The sequence below is a fragment of the Sciurus carolinensis genome, chromosome 10 (genome assembly GCF_902686445.1).
Source record: "Sciurus carolinensis chromosome 10, mSciCar1.2, whole genome shotgun sequence".
Lineage (NCBI taxonomy): Eukaryota > Metazoa > Chordata > Mammalia > Rodentia > Sciuridae > Sciurus > Sciurus carolinensis.
Window position 1 is genome coordinate 31,060,590 of NC_062222.1, and position 22,737 is coordinate 31,083,326.

Consider the following 22,737-nt stretch of genomic DNA (forward strand, 5'->3'; position numbering starts at 1 on the left):
GCCTCCCATGTAGCTGACTGTTATCTGCGTTTCCTGGAGTAGGCCATAATTATCACTGAGCAAACATTATTTGTTGATGACTGGTCCTGGACTTCACCAAATAAGACTTCAAAAAGCTCTTACTTGTATGACTAAGGTAAAACCTAGCTAAGGGATTTTAATTATCTTCAGATTCTGAAACAAGGCATGAGAAAACACATTAACAACAACAAACTACTTCATACCACAAATCATGATTCACCATACCAGCTAAACTTTTTTGAATGGCTTCTATGTTCATAAACACTTTTTTTCTTAGAAAGAACAAAGGTTTTGAAGAGAAGTATTCAATTTCTAAATGTATAAGTATAAATAGATATATCATTTTGGTTTTGTCCCAAGCAGACCTGAGATAAGGATTTAATGGGAGAATTTATTTAGAAGGTGATTCTGGGAAGAAGTAGTGAAGGATTAGGGAAGTGGAGACAGGAAACCAAGGAGAAAAAGCAAAATAAGAATAAATTCTTTATGTCAATACTGTGAGCTGCTAGGAGTTCCTCTAGAATATTTGAGGGAAGGTTCTATTATGGTTTGGATATGTGGTGTTCCCCATCAGTTCCTGTATGAGACCATTCAAGAACATTCAGAGGCAAATGATTAGGTTACAGGAGGCATGACCTAATCGATGCCTTAATTTTCTGATATGGATTAGTTGGGTGATAAATGTAGGTAGGTAAGGTATGGATGGAGGAAGTGAGTCTCTGGGGTAATATTTTGTTCTTTCTGAATGGCGCTCTTTTTCTGCTTCCTCGTTGCCAAGTCCTGAGCTTCTTTCCTCCAACATGCCCTTCTACCGCAATGCTCTGTGTTACCTCTGGAGTCAGCCATCTGTTGACTGAGATCTCTGAAACTATGAGCCAAAATAAACTTCTCTTCCCTATGTTGTTCTTGTCAGATCTCTTGGTCACAGTGGCAAAAAGTTGACTAAAACAGGTTCATAGTCCTTTCAGAATTTTCTCTGGAAAACAGGATGCTGGAGACTTCATCCACAAGAACATTCCTGTGGGCGGGTTTCTGGGACTATTGTGGTTTATACCTGTTGAGTAAGAAAAATGTGCACAACTGAGTTGGTCGGGTTGCATCTTAGCAGTTCTGATCTTGCAGAGGTAGACAAAAGGAGAACATGTATAGAATGCAATAGATCGCATGTGATGTTTTGTAGAAACAGATATATTGATGGCTAAAAGAGTATTTGCAAATTCCTATTCACATTCTGAATTTAGCTCTAATACCAGTGTCTGCTAATTCTTCTCTGCTCCATTCTCATGGGCTTACTTCTGTTCTATAGCATAGCCTTAAGAAATCACAAGGGAATAATTGAGCTGAACATTTTGATTTTAAAAGGCTTAATTTATTTTTCATATATTTTTGATACTTTTACTGCGTATCTGAGGAAAAAGTTATTTTATCTCTTAACTTTTCAGTGTTCTTACTTCTGAAACAAAGGAGATGGTTTCTAGGGGCCATTGGAAACTCAGAATTCTTTATGATTTGCATTCTTCAAGCTAGCTCATCAACCACTCTTGCCTCTAGCATATTGCTTCTATAATCCATGTGTACACTGAGTTATGTGCATTTGGAGATATTATAATAAGTATAGAAGATTATTGGAGATCATTGCCTCTACTCATCTCATATTTTCTTTGGTGTCTGTTAGAATGCCTGAGGTTCATCATTAGATTTGCTTCTTTGAGTTAACATGCATTTTCATAATGTCTGTGGAAGATATCCTTTATAGGGGCTGAGGGTGTAGCTTAGTGGTTGAGAGTTTGCCTAGCATGTACAGGACCCTGGATTTGATCTCTAGCAGTAAAGAAAGAAAATCAGTATATAAAATATATTAAGAATATTAGATATTATTGGTTAAGAGATTTAAAACATGATCATGAAGAAAAATTCCCACTTTGTGGTACACATCAGATCAACGAATGGGGTTCCAACTAAAAAACTTTAATATTGGCTAGATAATAACCAGAATATAATCAGTCATAAATTTGGTAATGCTTACTATGGCAAAACTTGAAAAAAGTGCATGTGCTTGAGGGACCGCCTTTGTAGTTACTGTCATGGTGAAAGGAATACCGCTATTCTTTCATGAGTTTACAAATTTAAATCTTTGAATAATGACTCTTGTGTTATAAAAGCAAATCACTAAACTGATACTACTTAGGGGATAAGAGTAGAAAGCTACCTTCCAAAAAAGGCAAGTTATTTTTTTCCTAAAATATCCATTTCTTTCTAATTTGTAGGGGAAAAGCCAATTTCCTTATTACTTTCAATAGAATGTTTACCAATAAAGGAAGAACACTTCTCAGCTCAAAAGGCTTAAGGAGAGTACATAAATTATTTAGCTCTCTTCTTCATAAGCACATTCCTACTTGCAAAATCAAGTGGAGAAAGAGGGCTTATCAGATATTCTCACCTTCCAAAAACTGTGGCCTAGGACACCAGAAAAAGGAAAAATGACTCCACCCCTTCCCCACATAAGGCCCTGTCTCATGTGTAATCAATCACCAGGGTCTGAAAATCCCCAAGGACTTGTGACTGGCATAGGATATGATTTGATGATTTCCTGTTTTTCTTATAGCATTTTATGTTGTTTATCGTACAATGTTTATGCATTTAAAATGATAGTTTATTATACAGTGATACAAATCAGCACTTTAGGGTGGATCAGGACCTTCAAAATTACAATTTGAATGCTATCATTTCCTTCTTTTTTTTTTTTTTTTTTGAGGAAGTCGATATGTACAGAAATTAATCAGGTTTCCCCATATCGTACAGTAAGTGGTAAGGTCAAGACTAGAAAAGAGGTTTCTGACTTTTCATTACTTTGTAAAGGTAGACAAATATTTATCATTTTAGGTGGTAGAATAAATGGGAAGTGCATCTCTGTGGACAGTTCTTAGTGAGCAGCCAGCCCAGACAGGCTAAGGAGCTTTTGCCCTGATATAAGGATCCCCATAGCAATTGTTTAGAGCTTAGACCAATAAATAATGGTCCTATAAAGGATGCTTGACATTGTTTCAAATTGTGGGCCCACAGTTATTGTTTTAAAATTCTCTATAGACAATGTACCCTAATGTAGATGACTTCTATTACCTGTCATTGTTGTGACAGGGTAAACTAATAATGTCCATTTCAATTCCAGTTCAATGTGTTGTAAGCTTACCTGCCTCTAATTATTAGAGGAGATTTTGGCTGGAAGAACTTTGATAATCACATGCAAGTGAACTTGAGTAAGTATCAGCTTCTGTCGTATAGTGAATTCTTTTCCCCAGAGATATTCAGGTTCAGTTTTTGGCTTAGGATTCATAAGAATATCCAAATCTGAAATAATAAATATTTGTTTCTTTTACTTAGCTGATCATCATCGTATACCCTAATACTATGGCAAAAGGTTACTTGAAACTGAATGAACTTTAAAAAAAAATTGGATTTATTTAAATTTTTTTCACCTTGGAAATAAAAGCAGAACTGAGCAAGTCAGGTGATTCAATTTGGCAGAATAGTTGCTGTACTAGTGAAAACAAATTGTACCCAATAAAAATCCACTCTAAAGTTTCCCACCCTGTACCGGTGGAATTGAGAACCTAACTGGGAGTACAAGAGAGTGCTGATTGGCTGGGGCACAGTTAGCAGAATGCATAAAAGGCAACTGGAGAACATCTGGTTGGGTCAATGATATCATCGATCTAGACTCACCTCCCTGTTCCTCAGTGCCTTTTCACCATGAGTGGGTGCCCATTTTTAGGAAACAACTTTGGGTGAGTATTGACCTCTATCCTAAGTGGAGTTAAACTCTTAAAGCTTGTGATTGTTTTACTCTCTGAATTTAAAGAGCATTGAAAATTGTCACCTTTCTTAAATTAGCAATAGAAGTTTAATCACTCATTATTAATTAGCTGTGTTTTCTCAAGCTCTGTTTTTTCCTCCTCATTTATTAAATCTACAGATATGCTTTTAAAAATCTAACTGTAGAAGGCAGCAAAGAAGACAAATCACAAGCTGGCGTGAATAGAGCCAGCAGAGGAGGTCTCATCTATGGTGACTACCTGCAGGTAAGTGGCAGGGTCCTTATAATATTTTGCCTCTAGGGTTAGTCTCTAAATTCTACTAGGTGACTTTTTTTTCCCCCCAGTCATCAGTTTTCCAGACCTAAAGACAGATTCCCTTTTTTCATGCAAATTTGTGCCTTTTCAACTTCTGTGGAAAAAAAGACTCTAGGTGAAAAGTCACCTCTCTGATAGAGGTACAGTAAAAAGCACAGAATCCAGAATCTGGATCGAAGAGTATAAAAAATAAATTGCAGTTTAGATAACAGGCAGGCATTGCACAATGTGGATAAATAAGACCTGGGTGATAAATCCCAGCCTAGGTAACTGTATGTGCATCTGAAAAGTAAATTTTTCTTATAACGTCTCTTCATAAAGTAGAAATATTAAGGGCACATGAAGAATCTTCTTGAAATCATTAGTAAATAAAAGAGAAATCTGGACAAGTGAGGTATGTGGATATTATTCTGAGCTAAATTTTGTCCTGTTTGTCTTTTTTTACTGTGTGTGTGTTTTTTTTTTTTTAAGAAGTCAAATAGTAAGGGACTTTGACGCCTTCATCGATGGGTTTCTAAGGATGAACTGATAAAGAATGTTAATACCTTCACAGACCAGGCTCTTAATGGAATAAAAGAGCAAAGGACAGGAAGATATACAGTCGACTAAACCAGTTGTCAAGCTTTTGTCACACTCCCATCATGAGACAGATGAGACTTAGTGAAGTTACAGCACTTGTTATAACAAAGTCCTGCCAAATCAAATTTTCTAAGGACAGAAATCCAAAATTCGACTCACTCTTTATGATGAGACGGCCTACATTCATATTTTTTGAAAGGAACTAGATTGGTTTCTGAGAGTTTGGGGCTTTGGGGAAACTTTTCCAGAGTTATATTCTACTTCTTATTAAAATTGATTAAAAAGACTCAAGTTCTGTAATTCCAAAATCAGTCCTTCTATTTTTCATTTAAAGTTGGAAAAAGTTTTGAATGCACAAGAACTTCAAAGTGAAATAAAAGGAAATAAAATCCATGATGAACATCTTTTTATCATAACTCATCAAGGTAAGTTACAAAGGGTTGGACAATTACTATTTGGCGGGCATTTATCATTGAAAATGAGGACAACTACCATCCTTTATCTGTCAGATGGGGGAAGATCAAAGAATAGTTTTTGTTAGAAGAGCTTGAAATATTTTGCTGCCAGATTAATTCTCATAGGACCCTTTTTGGGCATTTTAATAGTCATCTTTATGTTTCTTCATTGCTAGTTGGGTCAAATAGGACTTCAGCTTTGTCCTTAACTCCGAGGGAACTTTTCACCGTTTGGAATTTCACAAAGAATTTGCAAGTTAAGATGGTGCTATTTCTTGACTTGGAACATTAAAAAACTACTTTCAAGAAATAAATCATTTAAATTTATTGCAGCTTTACATAATTTTATAAAAATCTGCTACTGAGCAAAAATATGAATCTTTTCTCAAATGTGTTTATCTTTTCTGTATTCCAATTTCTGGGCAGCAATTTTTTAGAATGTCCCTGAACTCTGAAATTGTGTGCAAATTTTCATGAATATGTATCTTATAGAGTTCCATAACCCCCAAATATTAAGAACACTTGCTCTGTGATTGTAATACAGTCCTGTGTCTAACCAGGACCCACACATGCTGGCCCATGTCCCAAGACTACACACCTTCCCCTTCCCTATCAATTCCTTGTGTTCTTCTCTCAAATGGGTGCTTGCCTCACTAACTTGTTAAAATGGCAAAATCTGCCAGGTAAAGAAATTAAAGATGTAAAATAGTTGGTTTGATGTGTTGTTTCTCCTGTTTTTATATTTGCATTTTTATTAGTGGCTTTTCTCAACACAAAATCAATAGGAAGCCAGGCATAGTGGTGCACGATTGTAATCCCAGTGACTTGGGAATCTGAGACCATATAGAGGCCAGCCTCAGCAACTCAGTGAGACCCTCAGTAATTTTGTGAGACCCTGTCCCAAAATAAAAAGGACTGGAAAGTGGCTCAGTGGTAAACGTCCACTGTGTTTGATCTCCAATACCAAAGCCTGGTGTGTGGTGGGGGGATCAATGAGAGAAGAATTATGACATAGTAGACAAACTTGGAATTCAGAATTATTTAGAATAGCATCTCTACCATTATATGACCTTGGTTAAGTTGATTAGGTCTCACAGTTTCCTTTTCCTCATTAGTAAAACAGAGAGGATAATCCTATGTTCTCGCTCAGAGAGATTCTTAGGAAAATGAAATAGATAATGTGCATTAAGCAGTTTGTCCAAGGTATAGCATGTAATGAGCATGCAATGATTGGTGGCTATCATTATTTGATGAGTACACTTTCCTTGCACCATTTTAGTATAGTATGTAGGCAGTAGTCATGGGAATAGCCACATAAGGTTAGACCTGCAAAAGGGATGCAGAAAATAAGTAAACTGATCAATAAACATTTTGTCTCTTCATCCAAATATAAAAATCAGATCTCCCATATCTCCTTATACATATATTGAGAGTATAATTGGATTTTCCCATTATCACAGAAATGTAGCCCTTTTCCATATGATAGAGCCAAACAGAATGCACCAGAGACATCTAAGATGATTGACTATCAGAAGTCATTATTACATTGACTATTTAATTAATTTATCTGTTCACCCAGTGTTTACATTATGTCAAAAACTGTGCTAGGTACTAAGGAAAAAATAATTGATGAATATGACAAAATCTATAGTTTCTTGGTACTTAGAGTATTATGGGTAGGGCAAGTTAACAGAGAGAACCATTTTTGCTGGCCCTGGATTGTCTAGTGACAAAAAGGAATCAAAATGTCTCCCACTTCTGTTAAGTTATTATAAGTCTTAAGATTTTGAAACACAGACTTCTGCATGTAGGTGGTTAACCGATCAGTCTATAAGCGAGTCATTTGAAATTAAGGAAAATTAAGATTTCCATCCCACTTACCATTGTTAGTAACTTCCAATACATTGATTCTAACTGTGCTTCCATTGAAAACTTTATTGTTAATGGCTCCCTGTAAAAGGGGAAAACATACTCACTTTGAAGAGTCCTGTTTAAATCCTCCAACAGAGATGCTTTGACAGAACTTTGGTGTAAACAAATGGGTTTGATCAGAGGAGATGTACTGGACAATGCTGAATCAATTGCTGTAATGTTGCCTCTGGAATTAGCCACGAGACTAATATAAAGCTTTGTCATTATTGTTTTTCTACAAACATCCATTGACTTTCCCATTTGTCCTGTGCCTATGAATTACTGGATTTTTTTTTTTTTTTGCAAATAACAAAACAAAACAAAACACTGCATTTTAAGTAATTCAACCTAAAATTTTCAATCTTATTACACTATGGTATTTCATTTAAGTTAGTGATTATTAATTTCTCCTTTTGTAATTGAAATTGAGTATCACTGCTCTTTTCCTGTATGACTGCACTTTCCACATAAGAATTGAGAATGAGGTTACATGCTGTGTCCTAAAAACCCTAAATAATATTTTTATTGAGAGGAACTAGTGTAATAATAATGAACATAAAGCACATAGGTAAAAGGACTGACATATTAAAACAATCAATACATGGAGGTTATTATAACTTTAGCACTAGTGACTAAATGGGTCTATATTGATATTGACTGGTTTTAAAGTTATATTTTCATTTCTTTTTCAACATGTTAAATGTGTATTTCATATAATTATCATCCAAAAGACTCTTGTAACTTTCCAATTGAGATTTTCTTTTTTTTCTTTTAACAGCTTATGAACTCTGGTTTAAGCAAATCCTTTGGGAATTAGATTCTGTTCGAGAGATCTTTCAGAATGGCCATGTAAGTTATGCCATGATATTGATTTCACATATTCTTTGGAAAATGTAGAAATTTTTAATGTGAAAATTTAATACTAAATATTGAAACCACTTTTTGGTGATTTATTTTTAAAAAGCACACTTTCTGAGTAGACAGTTTAGACATATTTTCCCAGTGCCATTGCTTGGAGATGCAAATTTCAGTTTGAAGTTCTTTACATTGAACTCAGTATTTTCCTCTTAAAAACAGGTTTCAAAGTGATGGCAGATTACCAAGTTAACTCATAGAGATCCTTCATATAATAGGCAATGGATTGGTATTGTAATGCACACCAGCTGTGGGAAGGTAGGAGCAATAAGGAGGAAAGTGAAAAAGGCAGAGGAGGAGGGAGAGGAAGAGTGGGAGGATGAAGGAAGAGGGAAGAAGAGCAGGAAGGGTAGTGGGGAAGAAAAGGACCAGAGGACAAAGAGCAAGAGGCAGATAGAACAGAGCTTCAGGGGAAGGGGAAGTTCCAAAAGCACCTCCCCACTTTCCCAAGCTCTTTGGGATAGAGCTTCAAGTCCTGTACACCTGAGCCCCTGCTCCCAGAGGCCACAGGAAAGGAAGCACACATACACAGGCAGTACCCCTTGGTGAATAAGAGTACAATTCCCAGTTTTATATTTGGCAACTTCTGCCCTCCCTGAAGATCAAATTTATCCTGCTATTGCTTAATCCTTTCCTACAAGTCCCCATGTCACCTTAACCTTTCTTCTTTGACGCAAAAATAAAAGAGAAACTCATGTTGGAATCAGTGAGAGTCGTATTCCAAAATTTATTTCTACCTTACTTCCATGTATTTTCTGTTTATTCTAAATTAAAAAGAAAATGATTCTGATTTTGCAGAATTTCAACATATGTTTTGGCAAATTTTAGTTCTAATGTTCATCTTTAATATCTACATAAAATTAATAGGATACATCATCCTTTAAATCTATTCTTAATCTTCTCAAGTTTTCTCTCTTCATCTCCAGGTCAGGGATGAAAGGAACATGCTCAAGGTGGTGACCCGGATGCACCGGGTGGTGGTCATCCTGAAGCTCCTGGTGCAGCAGTTTTCTGTCCTGGAAACAATGACGGCTTTGGATTTCAATGACTTCAGGTGTGCACCTGTGGGATTTAGAAAACAAAATAATGGGGCTTAGGTGACATGAGGAGCCTGTTCTACTGACACTCACTTAAAGGAGTTTGGGATCTCTCATAACAAAGCATTTGGAAAATTATTAAAACATTTTATGATTCACTTTTTACTTATAAAAATAGTATGATCAATTGATTTCAATTTATCATTGTGTGTCATATTTTTTCCAAGAAGCATGTTAGACAATTTAATAAATGGTTAAAATAGTTAATAAACTATGTATAATTAACTTAAAAATTAAAATCTGCAAATACAAGAAACAGTAGTGATATATAAAGAAACATGTCAATCGAAGTGTCGTAAGTTATGTATTGAGCCACAAATTTTAGCTCTAAATTTTAAGGCAATTGTAGCTGTGGATGTGTGTCTTTAAAAAGCATACATACATGCTTTTTCTCACATAAATTAGAAAATTTTCTCCAGAAATTTACTTTGAATGCATTATATTTTGTAATGTGCAATGTCCCAAACATATTTTGACAATCAAAGGAGCATTGGTAGAATTCTTTGTGGCAGAGTGAAAAATTAGTTTCAATGTCAATTAGGTGAAAGACATTTATAAGGATATAAGATTTTGGGGTGGTTTTAAGGAGGTAGTAGTCACTTTTTTTTATGTTTTGTGCTAAGCAGTACCTTATTTCTTTAATGTGCATTATCTCATTGATGCTTCCACTAGTACTACATAAGAAGATGAATGATAATATCCAATATATCCAATAGTGTAAGAGGGATTAAATAATACTTGTAAGCAATCTTCTAGCATTATAGAGTAAAAACAGTTGCCTACACTCTACCTTTCTTTATCTTAGAAAAAAGTAGCAAACACACATTCACACACACAATTACTAGCATATATATATGTACACACACACACATATACATGCACATGTATACAAACATGTATATATATAGATACACACATGTATATAGTATTCAATATAATTATGGAAAATTTATATAAAATGTAACATCATATATTTCAAACTATATATTGTACATGGTATAATATATATGACATTTCACAACTGTATAATCTGTTCAACTTCAAGTTGATTGACAGCTCATTTTCCTTATTTCAATAAGGGTGAAGTCATATGTACAACTCCAGGTGGTTCGTGTGTCTGTTCTTGGTGCTATGCTGACCACCCATCACAAAAGAAGAAACCATTGCAGTGATTTATGATGCTAACCCATCTCTTCCTTTCTGTTCTCTTTGGGTCTGCATATACCTCAGAGAGTACTTATCTCCAGCATCGGGCTTCCAGAGTTTACAGTTCCGACTATTAGAAAACAAGATTGGTGTTCTTCAGAGTATGAGAGTCCCTTACAATAGAAGACATTACCGTGATAACTTCAAAGGAGAAGACAATGAACTGCTGCTTAAGTCTGAGCAGGAGAAAACACTTCTACAGCTAGTAGAGGTATACACTCACACACAGCTTGTAAAGTTTAATTCCATGCATTTCATTAATTTAGTGTCTGCTACATCAGAATTTTAAAACTCATATCAAAGTTGGGATACAATCATGGTAAATATGGACAGGACAAAATTTCAAAAATACTTTATAAGTTCAGCTTATTATAACTTTAAAAATATCAAGAACCTTCTTGAGAAATTCAGAAGTTAATCAAGGGTATGTTAATATTTAATAACCTCATCTCATTAAAACAATACTTTGAAACACTTTTGCTGAGCAACTTTTACTCAGTTGATTTTAGACTGGGTATGGAGAATTGTTCAAACAGTTTTATTTCTCTAAAATATAATGTAATTGAAAATTTCCACTTTGGCATTTTTCTTAATTAAATTGAATTACCAAGAACATACTCTTCAGAATTTTTTCCCTTCATATCTAAATTCCCCAGGGACCGATACTTAGTCTTCAGAAATTAGTAATTTGATCCTTCATAAGTAAATTATTAAATAAGAATTATACTGTTTTGAATTCTTTCACAAAGTCTTTTCCCTTGCAAATTAAACTTTACTTTTAGTGAATTATACTATGCTTATTAATTCCCTGGGTGTTATAAATGTAGATTTAGATTACTACATAACATACATATTATGTTATAATGGTTTTTTATGTATGATATAATGAGGAAAATTAAATCAAAAAAGTAATTTCAAACATAAATGTAGTTTAAATAATAATCCACGAATGTGTAAAAATTCAGTTTAATTTTTAGATCACGAAGTTTGGTGAACTATAAAAATAATTGCATGTTTTGTTAATTTTAAAGTTTTAGGACTGTGGTCCTGAAATTAAAAGAGATCATATGTTATGCTTTCTTCAGTTTCTAAAACATAAAGTTCTTTTATAACAAACCAGAAGATACCATTAAACAATGTTTAGTTATGTTCATGGATTTCTAGCAGAAAGTTGGAATTTCTATAACTAGGTATTTCTTAAAAAATAATAAAGAGTAAATATTATTAATAATGATTACCTTAATAATTAAGAAAATTAAATATATCAATTGCTTTTTCTCAAGGGAAGGAATTAAAGAGCAAGGAAAATATTTACAAATAAACTTGTGGCATTTTTAAAAAAAATTATGAGTATTTCTTGTTTTAATTTTATAAATGATAGTACAATATATTTTAATTATTTTAAAATTTACTGTGTGTTCACCTAAAAATAATATTTACTTAAGGCATGGCTGGAAAGAACACCTGGTTTAGAGCCACTTGGATTTAACTTCTGGGGAAAGTTTGAAAAAAATATCATCAAAGGCCTGGAAGAGGAATTCATAAAGATTCAGGTATTTATGATGCCATAAATATGAACGCAGCTAATATAAATTTACTATAGAAGAAGAATTGGGAGTTTAATTTTTTTTTTTGCTATTTCCTTAATTTTTCATTTTTTTCTTTCACAAATATATCATCTTGGGCCATATCACATGATATATTAAATTTTCTTCATAGGCAATAAAAACCTACTAAATTAAGATACTAAGATTTTGTGCGTGGTGAATGGCCGAGATTACTAGAATTTTTATTTTTGATTGAAAATTCCAAATTATGATCAGTTCAATCAACTAATCACACAAAGAAGTAGTCCAACAAATATATTTAGCCATTTAACTTTAACCTCCTTCTTATAATTTGCTGTGTTCTATTGACCATAGACAGTTGCTCCTGCTTTAAAAATACTGTTGATTCTTCATTTCCCTCAAGTTGCGAATCTCTCATCTTCTCTTTACTACTAAATTTCTTAAAAGAGTTGTTTAAACTCTCTATCTTGTTAGGTTGTTCCAGGATAGTTCTTAAAACGTGAACTTTGAAGTCACATTGTCTGGGTTCAAATTCCACCTCCACTGTGGAATTTTGTAATAGTAAACATGTTACTTAACCTCTCTTTGCTTCAGTTCTCATTGATAAAATAGAAGAGTCAACCTCACAGAATTATTGTAGGTATTCAATTAGATTGACATTTGTAAAGCATTTAGAACAATAGTCAGAAAAACTTATTTCTCATCTCCCATCTAACCCTCAACCCACATTTCATTATTCACAAATGGCATCCATGTTCATAAATCCAATGACCATTTTTAATGTTAATTTTATTTAGCGTCCCAACAGCACTCAATACCAATGTCTACTTATTATTATAAAATAATAATGAAAATAAAATGGAATAAAATAAAAATAGCAGTTTTAATAAATAATGATTCTATTTAATTCTCTAGCTCTTAGTTCTCCCTTTCCTTTATTTATTCATATTACTTTCATAGACCAATAAGTGGTGGGGTTTTGAACACATTGACTTAGATCCTTTTTGATCTATCTCTATTTTCTTTCATTAGAAGATCTCTTTTTTTATCCACAGTTTCAATATCTTTTACCAATGATTATCTTTTTTACATATCAATAATTATTGAACATTTATCTCTGGTTTGGATATCTCCTCAGTTTTCAGATCATATATTTAAAACTCTACCTAATATTTCTTCCTCTGAAAAACACATCAATAAAACAAAACTTAGAAACTTGCCCCTTCCGTTCACTCTCATACCAATGGGGCCCTCTCAAAGTTAATCTCATGTAAAACGTGTAATTATCAACAGTCAAATATAAGTGATCCTTGTGCCCAACCCCCTTAGCCGCTTCTTTGAGCAATTTCCAAATCCTAATTTTATCATCCACATTATTCTCAAATATTTCTTTTTCACCTAACACTACCAGTCAAGGAAAAATTACCATTGTTTTTCACCTGGACTGAAGTGATAGTCTCTCAACTGTCTTACCTACCTCCCATCATGGCTCCACTTCAATTCATTCTTGAAGCTACAGCCTGAGTAACCTTTTTGAAATGCATATCCGATCACATCTCCCAATTGCTTAAAGCCTTTTTATGTTTTCCCATTATTTTCAGGATAAAGATAAAAATCCTTAGTATTGTCTACCAGACTTTCATGATCTCACGTGGTCCAACCACACTGAACTTCTTCCACTAGCAGAGTCTACTCTTTTGTCTTTGCACAATATTTTTGCACGTTATTCTCTGGGTTTAAAATAATCTTCACCAGGTAACTCTATCCCACTTTTGGATCTTGGCTCAAGGAAGACTGCCTTAGGAAAACCTTCCCTAGACTCCTTCTTACTATGGGGTACTATGGCACTAATATACTATATAGCACCATTCGTGGTTGCAAATTCATGCTTGGGTAATTATTTGTGTAATATCTTATGCATACCAGATAATGGGTGTGAGATTAGGGGACTCAATTTTTGCTCACAGTTATTATCTCCATCAACTTCACATGAACATTACTGAATAAGTTTAATGATGTAAAAATCTGAAATGAATAATTAATTAAAATAATTAATTGAAATTATTAATTGAAAATAGTACCCAGACAGACTCTTTGTACAATACTGTGTATTTGTTCTGATGGTGAGAAGATTATTAGGTTAGCTAATTTGCTCCCTTTGGTTCATTGAGTTGTAAGTATAACATGTATGGTAGGCAGAAAAATAAGGTTTTACTTAAAGCAATCAATAGATATCAAATGAATAAAAACATATCTGAATTGTATGTACAAAATGCAGTACTGGATATAGCATGTCAATAGAGTTAATGTTTTTCTGACTAAGAATTCTTAACTCTTCTTAAGACAATTACTTTAGGTCTATTCTCAATAATTGATATTTAAAATTCAATCATCATTGACCACTTGTTACCTACAATTTTGTTCATCTTGGTCCATTTGCATGATTTATGAAGAGAATATTTCAGATGTAAAACATCATTAAACTTAAATAAAAGGATAGAAACATTGCGTGTGTGAAAAAATCCATTTCATAAGAAATAGTTTCCAAATTTTAATATAAGATGACAATATAAATATTCCAAGTACACTTGTTCTGAACCTGATAGTATATTTCTCCTAAGTGAAGTTGGCTTAAAAAGAAATCTATTCTTTGAGAGTATTGATGCAGTATTTTCCCTGAAGGCTAAAGAAGAATCTGAAGAAAAAGAGGAACAGATGATGGAATTTCAGAAACAGAAAGAGGTGTTACTGTCCTTATTTGATGAGAAACGTCATGAACATCTCCTTGGTAAAGGTAGGTATTTTTTTCCTAAGATTTTTTTCCCTGGAATGTACAAGTGTATCACAATATAATTTTAGAAGACTATCAAACTTTACTTGGGGAAAATAGAATGAAAATTTCTATTCTACCCATAGGAACAAGAATTGGGTAATGTCATTCATAATCCTATGTTAATAGATTTTTATGCCCACTGTACAAAGCTACTAGCAAAGACTTCCCAGTATGTGCTAGATATGAGGGATACCAAGGCAAATTAAAAGTGTTCGTTTTTAGTGTTTTTTTATTTTTTACAAACTGCATTTTGATTCATTTCATTGTACACAAAAGCGGTACATCATTTCATTTCTGTGGTTGTACACGATGTAGATTCATACCATTCGTGTAATCATACATGTACATAGGGTAATGATATATGTCTCATTCCACCATTTTTCATCCCCGCTCCGCTCCCTCTCATTTCCTTCTACATAATCTAAACTTCCCCCATTCTTCTCTCACTCCCCATCCCCCCACCCCATTATATATCATTCTCCACTTATCAGGGAAAACATTCGGCCTTTGGTTTTTTGGGATTGATTTAGTTCACTTAGCATGATATTCTCCAATTCCATCTATTATGTGCAAATGCCATAATATTATTCTTCTTTATGGCTGAATAATAGTCCATTGTGTATATATACCAGAGTTTCTTTATCCATTCATCTGTTGAAGGGCATCTAGGTTGGTTTCTCAATCTAGCTATTGTGAACTGAGCTGCTATAAACATTGATGTGGCTGTGTTACTGTAGTATACTGATTTTAAGTCCTTTGGGTATAAACCGAGGAGGGGGATAACTGGGTCAAAAGGTGGGTCCATTCCAAGTTTTCTGAGGATTTTCTACACTGCTTTCCATTCTAATTGAGTTAGATGAGATCTTAGAGTTGTTTTAATTTGCATTTCTCTAATTACTAGAGATGTTTTGAACACTTTTTCATATATTTATTAATTGCCTGTATGTCTTCTGTAAAGTGTCTGTCCTGTTCCTTGGCCAATTTATTGATTGTATTGATTGGGTTCTTTGTATTTGTGGAGTAAAGTTCTGTAAGTTCTTTATAAATTTTGAAGATAAGTGCTCTATCTGAAGTGCATGTGGAAAAGATTTTTTCCCACTGGGTAGGTTTTCTCATAGATTTCATCTTACTCCAATTAGAATGGCTATTATCAAGAACACAAACAATAATAGATGTTGGTGTGGATGTGGGGAAAAAGAGTCACACTTTTTATTTTTTTAAGTTTCACCTTTTTTTTTTTTTTTTTGGTGGTGCTGGGAACTGAACCTAGTGCCTGTGCATGCTAGGTAAATACTCTACCAACTGAGCTATATCCCCAAATTAAAAAAAAAAAAAAAATGTTTTCAAGTAGCTCACAGCCTAACAGGGACAAAAGAAAGAAAAATCATTGCAATTGTACATACTTTGGTAGAGATAAGAGGACACAAGGACTACTCAGAATATGAGGGTGACTTGTCAGAGATGTTTCCCAAGCTGACTTTTGGTGCAATTTACATTGAGCTATAATTTATTGAAATTAATTGACCAGTATAATCAGTATCCTCATTACTTTATTTTTTTCTTGTATTTGTTTCAATCTGTTGTGTTCATTTTGATTGAGAATTTTTATTGTGACATCCCTCAAAACTTGTTCAGAAGTAGACAGTAGAATGAATCCGATACAATTTTCCTATGTATATATATATATGTGTATATATATATACATATATATATATACTACAGTGAATCTCTACATGCCCAAGATTGGGATCCTAATTAGAATAAATGTTCTTCATGTTTATATAAATACTGTCATGTTTAACTAAAAATAAAAAAAAATAGATAGAAGTTACGTTGGGAATTTTTATAAAACAAGGCATAGCAGTATGCAAAAATAGTGTCCAAATTCTACAAGCTGAAAAGTTAGCCTCAGTGTTGTCAAAAACCTTGGTTAAGTATGGCAAATTTTGTTTCTACAATGTACTTAGGAGTAAATCCTTGTATAAGAGCACACAGATGCTTTGATATAATCATTGCACTCCTTAAAGCTAAGAAAACTTCTTTTAAGTGAATTAGAGAAAACCACTTTAAATGAAGACTTGAAGGAATCTTGTTTAATTGTTTGAAAGGCAATAATCATATTATTTCACATGGCAAGTTAAGTAGTTTCTTTCACATCAGGTTTTCCAGACACGGCATTGAAAGATTATGAAATGGACCAAAATATGCTATGTGCTCATATGAATATATCACAACGAATTCCACTTTTAAGTATAACTGTAATACACCTATTAAAAAACAATAAGTAAATAGAAGGAAGACCAGCAGAGCAGGGGAAGGGGTTCGATAGCAGGGAGTAGGGAGGGAAGAGGAAATAATGGGAAATTAAATGGAACAAATTATGTTATAGGTATTTATCAATGTGTCCTGATGAACTTCGCTATAATGTATAACTATAATGAACAAATAAAATGTATACATGTGTGTGTATATTTATGTGTGCTATTTTTAATTGTCTCTTAGAATTCAATATTCAAATAATGTTTTGAATGATAGGTTTCCAACTTCAAGCAAAGGGTGAAATATTTAAGATAAAACTTATAATGTTCTCTAAAAACAAATTAACCATTTAAGAAAAGGCAATATTATTATTTAAGGTAGTAACACTATATTAATATGACTACTCTAAACTACTGTTTAAATTAAAACTTGCTATGTATCTTGCAGGTGAAAGACGACTGTCATACAAAGCTCTCCAGGGAGCGTTGATGATATATTTTTACAGGTAAAGACACATAGGTTATATAAATTGTTATCATAGTGTAATACAGTAATTTAATTTTTGAAGAAAACAAAATAATTAAATTCTATTTTTAATTTTTATATTTAAATGGCAAGGGATGATCCTTGTAGGAGCTCTCTCTCTCTCTCTCTCTCTCTCTTCCTCTAATCAAATATTCTTTTTAAATTAAACTATACAAAGTATTTTATATTATTAATTATCCTAAAAGGCCAAATTCAATTTTTCTGAGAAACTCAGTTATGAAATGTATTCTGTCATTAAATAATGTTGCTTGGTTATTCCAATTTTATAAAATGAAAAAGAACTAAATGAAAACATTTTATCAACCGTTGTTCTACTTATTCAACAATTTCAAATATTTATTTTTTTTAATGTCTATAATGTTTGAAGGGCTCCTTAAATGTCCACATACTCATTTGTGTGTGTCAAGTTCCCTTCAAATCATCCATGAACCAAGTATGTCAAAACCAGGGTAACATGATAGCAAAAAGGATTCCAATACCTATATTTTCAGAATGTTTTACGTCCTCATATTTCTTTAATTTTTCTTTCAGTATTAGGGAGAAAACCAAAGATCTCATGCATGCTAGGCAAATACTCTACCACTGAGCTATTTCCCCAGCCTTTTCATTTTCTATTTTGAGACAGGATCTCACTAAGTTAACCAGGGTGGACTTGACCATGGTATTCTCCTGCCTCAGCCTCCTGAGTAGCTGGGATGACCAGCATGCTTCACCATGCCCAGCTCTTTTAATTTTTAATATCATCTCAAATCTGTTTCTTCAGAGTGTCAGCATAAACAAAGAAGTAAAGATATGCCAGTGAAGCTTAGATGTCCTAAGTAAAGAATGTACTGAGAAAGTTGAAGGATTAGATGAAAAAAGGAAAACAAATACAGGAAATAAAAAGCATTGTTTGTTTTTGTGTTTTAATGTATTTCCTAGAAGCTTTTGACCTGTCTTAGCTGGGAAATATGAGCTACTATAGGTATGTTCCTTTTAATAATAATCTATGTTAGGTGTAAGTCTTCCTGGTTGTTTTGTGTATACTTCTGGGATTTTCTAGGTTTCGAACAAATACTGCAAAGTGAGTATTATTATTTCCATTTTTGAGATGAGGAAACAGAAACCAGGACAATAATCCAAAAGCTGCTAAGGATCCTATTAGACAAATACAACATTGTTGCCAGGACCAACTTATTAATCATAAAACTCATACTCCTCTTAAGCCACTGAATTTGCTTGAATAGATGTTTCTTGTTAATGTTTCCCTTTAGGGAAGAGCCTAGATTCCAGGTTCCTTTTCAGTTGCTGACTTTCCTTATGGACATAGACATACTCATGACCAAATGGAGATGTAAGTCCTCCTCCTATTCCCAAATTCATTTTGTTTGGGTACTTAATATTTTTGAGGCCTCAAAAAATATTTCAATTTTATAATCTAAAAGAAAAAAATGAAGTTTAGGTCAAATAAAATATTTTAATATTTAATAGTAATATATGCTTATCTTTATGTCAATGCAATTTTAAAATACAATTTTAATCAACTTAACTTTTTTGAATTAAGATGAGAGTCCCATAAAGGCAAAACTGGAATGGACTCATGAAAGTCATTATGTGGCCTTGCCTTCCTGTATTATGTTCACGTGCTAACTGCAATGACGGATGGAGTGAAATGCCTGTCACCTAAGCCATGTGGGATGCTAGGCAACCTCATGTTCTCACCGGTTCCCACAGGTGAACCTCCCATATGGCTAAGTGATTACAAGTGTCAGCCTTTACTCAGAAACAATAGTCATTACCAACCCTTGTTTTAAGGACATCATGGAACTAATGGCAGAAAAACATTCATGGAGTAAATTTGTGTGTTTGCATAGATAACCATGTGTGCATGGTGCACAGAATGCTAGGCAGCAAAGCTGGCACTGGAGGTTCCTCGGGCTATCAGTACCTGCGCTCAACCGTGAGGTGAGTGGGGCCAGCGGGTTCATCTTGTAGAAGTCACCAATTCTTTCTTTCTCCATATCCATGTCCGTTATCTAGGAAACTGCTAGATAACTGTCTAAACTGCTGAAAATACGTGTAGTTAGATGATGATATTCCTACTGATTCTTTGAATTACAATTCTATAATTGTATAGAATCCTCAATTATGATGCTTCATTCATTTGGTCCAGTGATGAATAGGAGCATTGTTATCAATGACTGTGTGACTAGTGGGAGTTAATAGTGTTTGTATCCAGGAAGAAAAGTCTTCAGTTCATTCTGACTCAAGCTTTAACTAGACTAAAACTTTCATTGATAACACTTCTAATTTTTTGGTCAGATGAATGACATAACAAGAACAGTTTCTTGTCTCCTGACATGACTCTATTTTATATTGTGAAGCTCCTTTCAGCTACTCCAGAGGGTTCCTTTACCACAGTCTTTACAAGGAAAGAGGTCAATATTTATTGTGGACTTAAAACACACCGAGCAGGTTTTAGGACATTTGCCTTCTTATTTTATTTAATATGCTCAATATTATAGACAGATGTGTATATATAAGCAGATGCACTTGAAAATGAGGAAACATAGCTCCTTGGAAAGGAAGAATCAGTTAAGTAAGTTAGACATTCACATTTTTGTCCCTAGATTTCTTAAAATATTTGTTAGTTGTAGTTGGACACAATACCTTTATTTTATTTATTTATTTTCATGTGGTGCTGAGGATCCAACCCAGTGCCTCACACATGCTAGGTGAGCTCTCCACCCCTGAGCCACAACCCCAGCCCTGGCCCCACATTTTTTATAGTACATTACATTCATCCCTAATCTTACTACCAGATGGGCTGATTCATAAAATGCACAGGTTGAAATTGCAATTATACATTTTCACTGTCCATGGGAATAATTTCTGTGTGCATGAAATAGTACGTGTCTATAAAAAATTAGCACATACATCAGTGGGTATTGGGAATAATTAACATGAATAGTAGTATTTCTAGTGTGTGGTCATCTTATTTAATGTTCAAAAGGACCTGGCTAAATGAAGGGACTGTGTTTTATTTTACAGTTAGAAACAGGAACACTGATGTTTAAACACAAAGTCCAAGGCCCAGTGGTTATAGGTGACCGAATCAGAATTCAAACCCATATTTATTTGACTTCAAAGCAAATATCTTCCTCTATGAAACTGAAACCACTGAAATAATTGACTAAAGAAATTTTCATGTGAAAACCACTCCTACAGACATTTATAATTAATCCAAGATGACATTTCAATTCATTACTCCCTTCATGGCCGTTACATGGGGCTCCTTTGCTGCTGGGAAATACTTTTCCATGAACAACCAAGAATACATGCCAAATATATTGCTTTATGTACCATTCTTTAAATATAGGAAATAAAAACACACCCTTATACAGATAGCCTGATAATAATGATTCCAGGTTTTCATCTGAATCATTCTGGTCTTAATTTACTGAATATATAATATTGTTTCATGAACACAATCTTTGGACAATCTTAACACTGAACACTACTTAATAACTAACATAATACATATGATATCTACAACATGCAATATATGATATTGAATATTAACTATTTAATGGAAAATATTTGAGGAAAGAAATTTGGGGGTTAAAAATTTTAAATGTTTCATGACAAAAAATCTGACACATCTGCATATGTTCTTCCCAGTGACAGGTACAAGGTATTTGTGGACTTATTTAACCTTTCAACATATCTGGTTCCCCGACACTGGATACCCAAGATGAACCCAATCATTCATAAATTCCTTTACACAGCTGAATACTGTGACAGCTCTTACTTCAGCAGTGATGAATCAGATTAAAGTCATCTGAAATATTATTGGAGAATTTTATCAGTCTATTTTTTATTTTCTAATATTTCATGAGGCACAAAGAATCTTAATGTAATGTTTTTGTATTTGTATACATAGTTTTGCACTGTGGTGTTTTGATTCAATTCGGGGGAAAAACTTAATTACTTCATGTTTGTGATGTTGTGATTAACCATTAAGATGAGAAATACTTCAGTTGAATTGAAACATTGTAAACTGGGCATTTTCTTATTAAAAATTCAGTTTCTCCTGATACTCACCTTCGTGTAATCACTAAATGTCATCAGTCTCTCTTTGCTTCATACTTCATAACTTGTAAACCAGCTCCTTCTGATATTTTATGCAATAAATGCCATTCTGTACAAGATCTATTCAAACAAAATTTTAAAAATAATAAATTTAGTCTTTCATTGTGTATTGTTTTTGAATCATTGTATCCCTTAGCATTCTTGATGGCCAATGGCAGACATTTACCTGAAGCTTTCTTAGAGAGGATCCATTGGACAATTACTCCATTTCACTTACAGAATTCAAAAGAGCCTTAGACATGTCAGGTACTCAATTCAGTTCCTATCATGTGATATCCCTGGAAACCTTGGGAACCCTCTGTCTCTTCTCTGCGGATGTTAACTTTATTCTTTCCTGATATAGATCACTTCTTTTTTCAGACTGTGTCCCAACTCTCAACCATTTGGACCATAAAAGAGCAAGAGTGCACCTTTCCCTGGCTCCAGTGCCCATGGTGCGGGAGATAAGAGTCAATTTTAATACGTGGAAAATGTTCTCCCAAAGGAGAATGTTCTTTCCAGAAGAAGTGAGATGTAAACAGACTAAATAATGACCTCATTCAAATCTAATTCAAAATACCAGAGGAAGAATTTAGTATGTGTATGAGTTTTCATCTTCTTTTTAAAATTTTGTCCAAATATTGAAATATTCTGTTAAATTTATGTTAAGGGAGGTAGTACATAATTTTATCAAAGGAATCTAAAATGTACATCCATTTTAATGTAGATTGATTATCTCTAGCAAGCAGTAATTCTTGATGAAATAGAACTATTTCTTTGATCTCAATTACAAGATTTGTTTCCCTTAAAAGGATCATATCCTCTAGTTTGTCTCTAAATTACTTATTAATTTGATCACATTCATGAGTTCTGCATCTGCAGATTCAAGCAGCTGCAGTTTGAAAATATTAAAAATATTCTTCATCCTTACTGAACATATATAGTTCTTTTTTTGTCATTCCGTAAGCAATATGGTATGACAACTACTTGCATACCTTTTACCTTGTACTAGGTACTGAGGTAATAAAGCGGAGATTACATATGGATGCCTGATAACAACAACTATCACAACCCTCTTCCAGGACCACCACCATGCATGAAATGTCA

General features: G+C 33.6%; 1 protein-coding gene across 1 annotated transcript; it reads left to right on the plus strand.

Annotated features, from left to right (window-relative positions):
- The first annotated feature begins 3,669 nt into the window (after nt 1–3,669).
- Nucleotides 3,670–21,758, plus strand: Tdo2 (tryptophan 2,3-dioxygenase). Its single transcript, XM_047565707.1, has 12 exons — nt 3,670–3,806; nt 3,995–4,100; nt 5,065–5,155; nt 7,875–7,945; nt 8,938–9,065; nt 10,339–10,525; nt 11,760–11,867; nt 14,565–14,676; nt 17,422–17,479; nt 18,774–18,853; nt 19,374–19,464; nt 21,181–21,758. The coding sequence occupies exons 1-12, from the start codon at nt 3,772–3,774 to the stop codon at nt 21,332–21,334; spliced, it is 1,221 nt and encodes a 406-aa protein (XP_047421663.1). The 5' UTR covers nt 3,670–3,771; the 3' UTR covers nt 21,335–21,758.
- The last annotated feature ends 979 nt before the right edge of the window (nt 21,759–22,737 follow it).